Genomic DNA, 10,739 nt, shown 5'->3' with positions numbered 1-10,739 from the left:
AAAGTAGACAACATTGATAAAAAATAAAATTAACATGGAAAAGTTGTTTTGAGATAAAAGTGCAAAAGTCTGGGGGTGCTGCTACAAAGCAAGGAGTCAGTCTGTTTTATTCTCCGTCTGATCACGACACTATCCAATGAATAATAATAAAAATAATAATAATAATAATAACATTAAAATTTCCCCAGACACGAAAACACTGGAGTCCCCATAGCCAGTAGCCTAGAGAGAGTTAAAGGGGCATTTAAAAAAATCTATGGACTCCACTTTAAATTTTTTAATAAATACTGACATTGTATTGTAGACTACCCTCCAACCCCGAGTAACATAGTGCGTAATGTATATGTACATTTACAGTGTGAACGTCGCCGCAACGCCACAACCTACTATAGTAGATGATCCGGGGAGCAAATGTCATCCTCGATGTCCACGTCGTCGTCGTCTTCATTTTCCTCTAGCAGGTACGAGTCCGGCTGCAGTCCGTGTTTCAGCTCCTCCCCTCCGGTGTCATTTAGTTCGCTCTCGCTGGAGTTCTCCGCTGAGCGCTCCAGATCCCCGGTTGTCTTCCGCTCGTCCTGCGCTTTCCTCAGCTGCTTCTTGTGCTTCATTCGTCGGTTCTGAAACCATGTCTTCACCTGCACAGGAGGGGGCGGGGACGGGGGCGGAAGCACTGAATACGTATAACATTCAATGACCTTTATTGTTATTTTTTTTGTTGTTGTTTTTGTTTTGTTTTACTTTATGTATATTCAGCGCTTTGTCTAGTATTTTAAAGTTGCTGTATAAATACATTCGCTTCTTTCGACTGTGATTCAACCAATTCCAAACGGCTACAATCATCAATATAAAGCCAAAATTAATTTAAAGTAATTTGAACTGGTCTAATAATAGTAGAGTGAAATAGACAGTCATCTTATTTTCAGATTGAGTTATATTCTAAAGTATCAGTTATTGCCTGATTTTATTTCAAACAATTGATTACTACAATATCAGTTCAGTCGCAATTAACATTAAGATTTTTAATGTGTGCAAAAACAAATTTTATGCATTTATGAAATCCACCATTTTGTTGTGGTCACGGTCTGTTTTTCAATAGTGTCACAAATTATTTTTGAAATACTGGTGTATTGAGTTTTCAGAATGCACAGAAACAAAAACCACACATTATCTACAATAAAATACATTTCAGTGCCATTGAGTGGACCCCCGTAGCGCCTCTTGCTCTCCTGTACTTTAAGATGTGTGAGTGTGCCTGTGAGTACCTGTGTCTCAGACAGGCTGAGCGCCGTGGCAAGCTCCACTCTCTCCGGTGTGGACAGGTATCGCTGGATTTCAAACCTCTTCTCCAGACCTGAGAGCTGCGAATCGGAGAAAACCGTCCGGGCCTTCCTGCGTCTGCAGTGCTTTCCCGGGAGCTCTGCGTGGTGTTGGAACAAGGCAGGCATCTGCATCCCTGCAGGGGATAAGACACGAAAAAAGGGGATTTGACAAAAGTTTGTAAAAAACAAACAAACAAACAAAAATAAATAAATAAATAATAATAATAATAAAATAAAACACATAATGTCAAAAGAAAAAAAGTAGAAAATTGCCTTTTATAGGATTTTTAGTTAGTGAAAGTAAACACATTATCCTCACGATATAAAGAATATACAGAACAAATGTCTTTTAAAACCTGAACAAAAGTTACTATGTGTAAAGGTTTATTAATGAATTCAGGTTTAAACTGATTTTAAGTAAAAAGTGGATACTGGAAAGTAATTGTGATTTTCAATGAGAGTAAACCGAGTTCAGTCAACAGCATTTTTAAAATATATTTATTTTTCAAATGTGTTTAAATCAGAAATACTTTATTTCACTACCTGCGCAGGATTTATATGCTGCGTGTGTGTGTGTGTGTGTGTGTGTGTGTGTGCGTAATTCATAATTTACACAATAAATGTCTGAAAGAGGCGTTCCCTTTCTGAAAAAGATGTCTGGCAATTACAGACCTTTTATTTTAAACTTGTTAGCTTCTATTGATATCACTGTTGTCACAGAGAGGGAGTTCCGTGGGTCTATCTGCTCTTATAAGTTTCCTGGGGAGGCCTCCGCTTACCAGACGTGAAGAAGTACTGGTGATGCTCGGGCTTGTGCAGGGGGTGGTGCGGATGTGGCGCCAGGATGGGGGTGGGCATCAGCGGGTATCCGTACTCCAGGATAGGCATCCGGGAGGCCAGAGAGCTGCAGAACGGCGAGGAGATGACCTCTCTCAGTGGCTTGGGTTTGTGCAGTAAGATGTCCTCAATGAAAAACGACGTCGACCTCTGCGTGGGCGCCGCAGACGCGTAGTTCATACTCATGATGGTAGTTTGATTTAGTTAGCGTATTTTTTCTGCCTTATAACCTGCACCAGAATCTGCCTCTTCCCTCCAACTCTCCCAGGTTTAAATGCAGCCCCGGCGTGTGCTGTGTGACAGAGGAGTCATAGGGAGGGCGAGTTTCCAACATGTATTTATTCAGACACAGTGGCGGGTCGTGGAAATTGATTTGCGCTGCAGCCAATTAGAGCTTCGTACTGGCGGTGGGGTTGCACTAGGGGCCAGTTCTTCGCTCTGATTGGCTGGGCCGCGTTTGAAGCCTTGTGAAAAAAAAAAGCTATCAGATTTTAGATAAGCGGCGCACCTGTGGTAGCAGTAGCTCGTGGTGGAGCTCCGGCGTATCTCAGGCGGTGGCCTAGCAACTACATTGCTACTAGCAGGCTGTGAATTTTTAATTTAGCTTAATTATACTTTGTCAAATAGCAAAACATATTGGTGAAGATGTTGCCCCAGCCAATGCTCCGGGTGAGGGACACCCTGGACAGGTCTCCATCGCAGGCCAACACACAGACACAAACAACCACTCACAATCACACTGAGACCTACGGGCAATTTAGAGTCACCAATTAACCTCAACAACCCACGACATTTTGTTGTGAAGCAAGAGCAGTGTCCACGATGTGACCGTGCTGCCTCGCTCCCCCACATTAAACCGAAACCACAGCACTGTTTGGTACATCTCATTTCAAACGGAGTCGTTCGTTGGACATTTTCTGCTTCTCCACTGGTGACTTGGAAGATAGCTGAAATCTTCTCAAGTGGAGAACAGAGAACATGTTTTATTATGAAAACACGCACTAAAGACTCGTACAGTAGTTGTTTTTAAGGGAGATGACAGTGGCTATGTCCTGATACTCTGTTTATGTAATTTGGCTTGATGGTGTAAAGCGGCGGGTAAACATTGTTACAATCTCTCATAGACAACCTAAAATTATTATTTTTGTCTTATAACATCACGGTCACGTTTCTTCACTGTCCTTCTAAGATGTTTTGACCGTGCGAATTCATTTGACTCTGATTAAAAAAGTTTAATTATTTACCACAAGTTATCAAATCCGGCAAAAGTCTCACACACAAAACTTTAGATTGACTTGTCTTCAAACTAGAACATGCGGCCACACGCAGCGTTTGTAATTGTCCGATGGATTTACTGTGATCATCATCTTCCCTCCTGTTAGTAGCTTTTGAATCAAGTGATGTAGCCCGTGTTCCAGGAGGATTAGGCTGCTACAGGTCTGTCTAATTCCGCCCAAATTGGCTATAATTGTCAGTATTAAAATCTGGGAGAGTACAAGTGCCGCTCCTGTGCCCATTTGCGAAAGAAAGCGGTGCGCTGTAATTTGTTGATATGGTGTTGTCCTCACATTTCCAATCAGGCCAGTTAATGTGAAAGTGTCTTAATGTAGGCAGAATTCGCGCTGCAATGCTATTAGGCAATTAAGGGAGATGTTAGAGCGGAAGTTGTAATCCTCGGGCTGAAGGACAGCATTTCTATTTGATCAGATGCAGCGAGAACAAATTCATTACTGGGAATCAGTTACGGCGGGAAAGCTCTGTTCTGCCCTTTGTATAGGTTTGTGTTAAATCAACATGTGTGCTCAAAATGTAAATGAGCACAGCAGGCTGGCTGTCTTAGTGCTACCTGATGTCACATTAGGATTAATAATACGTATAATAACTTGCACCCTTTAATATGTTTTAATGAAAATCTTTTTCGCTAGTACGTTTAGACTGAAAGCAAAACAATATTCCAGGAGTAAAACAACACATTAAAAATTAATATTTCGGACCCTTTTTTCCACTAAGGAATAAGTTTAGGAAAGAGCTTAGAGCTGGCCCTGGCAGATGGAACTGACCCTGCTGCACCCGGCCGCGCGTCAGTCGCTTTCAACGGGTGCACCACGATAAGAAGTTGCTTTTAGGAGAGAATTAGAAAGTAAATGAAACTAATGGTGATGAAATCTTCTTAGGCATCCGTTCTTACTGCTGGGTTAAGCTGCATTTCGCGGTCATTTAATTAAGTGAAATTTTGAGCCGGTCAGGTGGTGAGTCGCTGAGTTCATAGGCGGCGCGTTTGGATAAGAGGTTTGTAGCAGCAGCAGCAGCGCACTGACTTCCAGCCCTCAGAACGTCCATGCTGCTGCTGCTAGAGTGAACGCTCCAATGTGTCGGCATTTTAGGGGCTCACAAAAATAATCATTTCATTTATAAAACTCCATAGATTATTTTCTACATCTTCTGCAGCGGGGTGAATTGAACTTAGTCATTAAACATCGGAGAGATATAATCGTTATTTGTGTTTTTATCTTCTGACTTTCAGGGTGTATTCTAACGCCCTCTTGTACGAATATCATTTTGAGCAACATATGAATAACTGACTGTTATACAACACAGGGCAGTTTGTAGCATAAAACCAACTGTCCAACTTCCAGAATTAAATAAAGTAAAATATGTATGAATGCTGCGAATCAAAAGGAAGAGTCACATTGCTCTCAGTCTATTTTATTGAAATAATTTCAATTTTGATTTATCTTGCTCTAGAGGGAAACTGTGGATCCTATTTATTCCTGGAAGATGACTGAGATCTAATGAGAGTTAGAGCTCCTGGGGCATTCATGCATCCGATAGGCACACATGTAGAATACACCTGGAAGGGAAAAGAGGCCAAGTCTTTACTGTCCACTCACAATAAATACTTTCGACTCAGAAAATCCGCTTTTTTATGTCGAAATCGAAATCGAAAATTCTTCATTGAAACAGAAGAAGTTTAAATGGGTGATTTTTTTTAAACATCTATATATATCTTGAGTCATATTTTTTTATATCAAAACCATAGTTAAACTGATCAGGGAATTGAAGGCCCTCTGCTACAGGGTAATTATCCAGTATTGCCTCTGAATGATGCATTAAAATGATGAAAAACACAACAGACATGAATGTATATTATGGAGTTGTTTTCCATCAGTTACACTTAATCATAGTCCTATGAGCCTACTTAGTAATTTTATTTTTCGATTAAGCCTAGAGGTACTTTCAGAACATTGAATATGCTGTTTTTCTCCAAACCATTTTCATATTCAGTGCAGTGAAATGCACGCTGATCATGCAGCACTGCTCAGCATGGGAGAGGATTCAGAGATGAGCACTTAGTAAAAGCATCACTTACTTATAATGTCACATCATTGATTCAGCGGCTTGACTATGGGTTAACACATGTATGTTTTGACTGTTGTTATTGAGAGCTGCATTGTACAATAACACACATTTTCTTTGTGTTTTTTTTACATGTTTTTTCTTTATCACACACAGCCCATGTATTGTGAATGCCATTAGGCCTTGACATTATGTGGGTATGGATATTTTTTCTGTTGTACTACATTTGGATTTTTAAAAGCTACTACAAGACTTGGGTAAAGTTAATCCTAAATAGTAAAAGTATTTTGAGCCAGATGCAAAACATAAAATCTGTTCTTCAAGCAGAGACTTTATCAACTGCCTACTGGGTGCATTAGTTTAATATCCAGGAACTTACTCAAGGCCACTTTAACAGAGGTCAACATTTTGCGGAAAATGAACCAAGACAAAATGTGACAAATTAAGGAATTTGACAGCCCCGCTGTGACTGACAGGAATCCTCATGCCATTTGGTTTACATATTTACCTGAAAAGAATGTGAGCACCACTGACACCCAGCCAATAATATAGGACCAGGAGAACCTCCAGTTCCCATAGCGCTTCCCATAGTAATTAATGGTCACACCAGTGTACACTGCCATGGCTAGAAACACCAGGACGCCTGGTCAGAAAAAGAGAAGTGGAAACTGGTTCAGAGAGATTTCTGCTGTGTGTGGGAAATGCAGTACGCAGATGTTCACAGCAGTTCACGGAAAATGTGATTCACTCTTAGTTACAGATGACCACCAAATTGTCTCACTGATAGTGAATACAAATCTAAACATTTAAAATAGCAGCTTAATGAAAACTCTGTTATGAATAAAATCTTTTATATACAGTAATAAGCAGCTGTGTTTTGAAATTGCTCTGATAATGGAATCATTAAAAAAAGCATTAGTTCATGGTGAGTACATGATTATTTTTATAAAAAAAAACTTGCATTGAGTATTGAATCTTGACTTTAAATTAATTAAAGTGAATTTTTTTGCAAATTAAAGTTCAAGCCAAACGGACAGTATGAAAGCAGGATTGCTGAACTTACATGAGGTGAAAAACAAGATGCTTGCAGCAAAGGTTTTATCAAACCTGTCAAAGGAGGAGTAATGGATGAACGCCATGATGCCAATGATGATACCAATGAAACACACCAAAAGAGACAGGATCATGAGGGCACGGGTTCCGTCTAAGTGGGCTGAAGAGAAGGTCAAAGGTCAGTCACCCATAGGCTCAGTGGAAGTTAACAGAGGTGAATGATATAAGATGCAAGATGTACTCAGGCCATGTTAACAAACAGACATTATGAAGAATGGCATAGTAAATGTGTGTTTAACATTTATTAATCTGGAGAGACAGACAATAGCGCTAAAATCCTTTGGAAATGAGAATGTTACAGGAAGTCTAGTCTCTGACAGAATTGTAATTTTAGCAAATAGTGCAATCATGACCAAAACCTTAACAATAGTTCTATGTAAGAAAGAAATAGATAAATATATAACATTAAGTATCACAATATATTGTTTTTCATTGAAGATCCCATATTGGTTTGAAGAGAAAATTACCATCTCAGTGGAGTTTTACATCTCCGCTTTTCAGGCATCTCTCTGGAACTCTAGTAACATTAGGTCAGTCCGCCAATCAAAAATGAAAGTTGGCCTGGCTTACTTTGTTGTGACAAAAAAAGCTATCAGTGTAAAAAGTATTGATGGTTGGGTTTTAGGGTTAGGGTTTAGGGTTTTGTGTACAGCCTGCGAGCATCCATAATATTTTAACATGCTTAATATAGTGCATAGACCTGTTTTATAATCAAACCCAATGGTGAACATTACGCTTTGAACGTCAAACATTTAAATAAAACACTTTATTAGTTTTATGCCATGAAAAATAGTGCTCAGTCTTGTTTTTGATTAATTTTGTTAGCTCTCATTTTGTATTTTAAAGTATCCTGTTGAACTCCAAAGCACAAATGAGCCATAGAAACATGCAACAGTACAGGCAGAAAGCCTATAATATGATTGTGCTGCGGACTGTCTGAGACAGTTAATTCCATTATCAAGTAAATTGAAGAAATTCTTTACCTAATCAGTATAAAGGATTAAGTTTACAATACAAAGATAACTTTTACATCTAGCAACAGAAATATTTGCTCATTACTAGATACAGAAGTTAGTGGTTTTCTAGTCATCTACACCACTTGGCTATACTTACCGATGCTGTCATTGTGTGGAAAGCATTTTCCTGGCATACAGTAGCGCCACAGGCCCTGGTGCATGTAGTTGCTGGCCTGCCGGTATTGCATCCAGTAATCTGTTGCTGTGGAAACAATCAGGAGGATGTTCCCCACGCCTGCACAGAACAAACCTCCGCCCATAAAGCTGTACATCCTGCACCTGCAGGCACACACACATGAAGGAACACAAGGCTGCTTAAATCAGTGGTCAGCGGATTTCTATCCACCTCACATGCACTTCAGGGAGAGAGAGTGTAAGTGTCAGTAATTGCGTTGTAATGAACATATTATTTCCTTTGGATTGAGCTGTGGGTCATCCGTGTGTGTATGCTTTACTTTGTTCTCTGGGAGATCAGTCCCTGAAGAAGGCTTTACATGCAAGCCCACTCACAATGCGCACACTCAAACACACACGCACACAGACATGGCCTCCATCGAATCTAGCAATGCTTTGATACTTGATACATCTATTGCTCATTGTTCCACCTGGATGCAATATCCTGCAGCTGTCCTCTCTTTCTCATGGAGAGTTGTCATGGATATTTTTTTGGGGAAGGGATGAAGGATGAGAAATATATCTTGTTATGTCTGAAACCCAAACGTGGTGCTCATTGAAGATCTCTGTGTGTTATTGAAGCGATCTATATTTTCACTGGATCACATTTGCCCTTGAGTATCCTCTCTGCTGTGTCCCAGGAGCTGTCTCAATCCAAACCAAAGCACTTTGTACATCAGCTTCATTCTATGCAAAACAGATGAAGATCTGACAGTGTTGTCGTGTAGAAAACATCAGCTAACATTAACATCAGACAGCTATCTTTAATATTTGCCTTGGTTGTCATTTTCTTTAATCTGCGATAAATGGCAAAACAGAGGCCTTGCTTGTGGCAGCCGCGGACCTCGAGCCTGATGGTTTCCACTCTGTCACACAATCACTAAACCTTTCAACAGAAACTCTTCATCTTTCACCTCATTCATCAGTTTTCTCATTCACCAATGAGAAAACTGATCCATAATGAGGAGAACAACAAATGCGGTTGTTTGTTGTACAACCACATTTGTTGATATAAATTATTTTTAAAACACAATAAAATGGGAATACTCATGTTTTAATCCTAGTTTTAATTTTACCAATGCAGCTAATATTTGCATCGCTGCCTGTGGAGCTTTAATTGCTGGAGCTGTGTTGCAACATGAGGAAAAAAGATAGCACAAAAAAACAAAAAACAAAACAAAACTACAAATGATTGGATTAACATAATATTAGTGAACAAAATACAAGATCATCTTACCTTAATCAACCCCTTCTGTGAAGATATGTATTAAGGCAGGGCTGTCTTACAATATACAACAAGATCCTTTAATGCCAACACAGGCAGATTTTCAGCAGGCTAATAGAGCCAGCATGTGAAGGGTGAACAGAGGGAAACTGGGGCTACAACACACGCTGCTCTATGACAATAGGCTGGGACGACCACTGGCCAATCAGCACCAACCAGTTTTGTGGTTTGGGAATCTGCTGAAAACACAGTAACTGCCAAAGCTTGGCAAGCTGAAGTAATACTGATGACTGCATGGTTTTAATTGAAAGTGGAGGGCTGAACTGGCTTTAGTCGAGGGAGGAACAGGTATTAAATGGCCTCGCCACATCGTTACACAGCTTAACAAGTCTTTAAGATCTAATATTTAAGTTTGAATACATTTGGAAAATGTTATCGATGTAAATGAGCTTCAGTGTATTGTAATTAGATTTGCAGCATATGCTAATTGATATAATAACATACACAGTGTTGTTATCTATCAATTTTTAATGTTTATGTATCCCAAAGCAGGTGCAGCGCAAATTGAACCTTCTCCGAGTGCATGTGGTGGATATCAGGGAAATGAACCTTGTCACAGTGCTCTCAAGTTTTAATCATATCAAATATTCCCCATCTTTAAGCAAGACATTTTTTTTTTACTTTTCACCTTTTGTCACCCTTGGTCATAAAATGAGAACAAACATTGTAGACATTATTTTAGAAAATACTCCAAAACACAAGCACGTAATTCAAAAACCTACCATGAAATAAATATATTTCAATTGAAAATCTAACCTTTAAGCTTTCAATTGTAGTTGTTTATATCCACATCCGGTAAAAAAGTGAAGTTCTTCACTACCTCTCAGTCTTCTAGTTATGGGATTCAGTTTATATGAACTAGGTCAGATTTCACATTTAGTATTCAATACTTTTCTGGCAACAGTGTGCAAACCCAAAATGTGAGCACTTGACCTTGATAGGACAGGTTCGTAAAGAAGACACATTTCACTTGTATTGGGCCTTTTTACATTCAGGTCATATAGCAAGTCCAGAATATTGGCTGTAAAATGCATTGAATGCTGTGTCAGTTAGTTTTGTGTCTTGCTGTGTTGGTAGAAAACATTCAAAGCTGTTGAGAAGATTATTGAAACCTCTGAAAGATTAAACTTCCTACAGTGACTTTATTACTGCAAAGTATAGCTTAACTTGGTTTTGTTTCAGTGGTTATTTGATTGATGGGCGATGACTTTTCACTGGCTCACTCTCATCAGCACTGGTTTCCAGCTGCAGCTGTATAAAATGCAGCTGCATAAAAAAAACACGGTCATAGACCAGTAGGTCAACATTCATTCCTTCAGCAGCTATAGATAGATTTTACTGGGAGAAAAGTGATATAGTGATTGGACTTTACCTTCTTCATGTTGACTCAAACTTTAATGCTAATGCTTTTCTGTCTCTGCTTCATGTGTGGAACACCATTTCCATATCAGCTTCATCATTTTTGAAGCTTTTTGTTGCCCCAGCAGACAGGAGTAACAAAATTTATATATATTCAATAACCTGCATAGGGTATAGAGACTGTAGAGTCACCCACTTATTACTTTATTATTTTGTTATTTATTCTCTATTTTGTTACTTATTTTACACTCTAAATGGGATGGCTAATGAATGAACTGT

The 10,739-nt window shown here is 39.2% G+C and overlaps 2 protein-coding genes across 2 annotated transcripts; both read right to left on the bottom strand.

Moving 5' to 3' along the window:
• Positions 1–386: 386 nt before the first annotated feature.
• Positions 387–2,342, bottom strand: bsx (brain-specific homeobox). The gene is made up of 3 exons (XM_029520069.1): positions 2,099–2,342; positions 1,263–1,453; positions 387–635 (listed from the first exon to the last, which is right to left on the bottom strand). Exons 1-3 carry the CDS (start codon positions 2,340–2,342, stop codon positions 387–389), a joined length of 684 nt encoding a protein of 227 aa, XP_029375929.1.
• Positions 2,343–4,945: 2,603 nt separating this feature from the next.
• lim2.1 (lens intrinsic membrane protein 2.1) lies at positions 4,946–7,914 on the bottom strand. The gene is made up of 4 exons (XM_029519955.1): positions 7,740–7,914; positions 6,577–6,726; positions 6,022–6,156; positions 4,946–5,007 (listed from the first exon to the last, which is right to left on the bottom strand). Exons 1-4 carry the CDS (start codon positions 7,912–7,914, stop codon positions 4,946–4,948), a joined length of 522 nt encoding a protein of 173 aa, XP_029375815.1.
• Positions 7,915–10,739: the final 2,825 nt, after the last annotated feature.

The sequence above is a fragment of the Echeneis naucrates genome, chromosome 14 (assembly GCF_900963305.1).
Source record: "Echeneis naucrates chromosome 14, fEcheNa1.1, whole genome shotgun sequence".
Taxonomy (NCBI): domain Eukaryota; kingdom Metazoa; phylum Chordata; class Actinopteri; order Carangiformes; family Echeneidae; genus Echeneis; species Echeneis naucrates.
The sequence above is the reverse complement of the archived record's forward strand: the minus strand, read 5'-3'. Positions and strand labels throughout refer to the sequence as shown.

Coding starts and splice junctions, on each gene's coding strand:
- lim2.1 (XM_029519955.1), bottom strand. CDS start 7,914: ATGTACAGCTTTATGGGCGGAGGTTTGTTCTGTGCAGGCGTGGGGAAC. Junction 6,727..7,739: donor TCCACACAATGACAGCATCG/GTAAGTATAGCC, acceptor CCTTCTCTTCAG/CCCACTTAGACGGAACCCGT. Junction 6,157..6,576: donor CATCTTGTTTTTCACCTCAT/GTAAGTTCAGCA, acceptor TTTTCTGACCAG/GCGTCCTGGTGTTTCTAGCC.
- bsx (XM_029520069.1), bottom strand. CDS start 2,342: ATGAGTATGAACTACGCGTCTGCGGCGCCCACGCAGAGGTCGACGTCG. Junction 1,454..2,098: donor CCAGTACTTCTTCACGTCTG/GTAAGCGGAGGC, acceptor TATCCCCTGCAG/GGATGCAGATGCCTGCCTTG. Junction 636..1,262: donor TCAGCCTGTCTGAGACACAG/GTACTCACAGGC, acceptor CCTCCTGTGCAG/GTGAAGACATGGTTTCAGAA.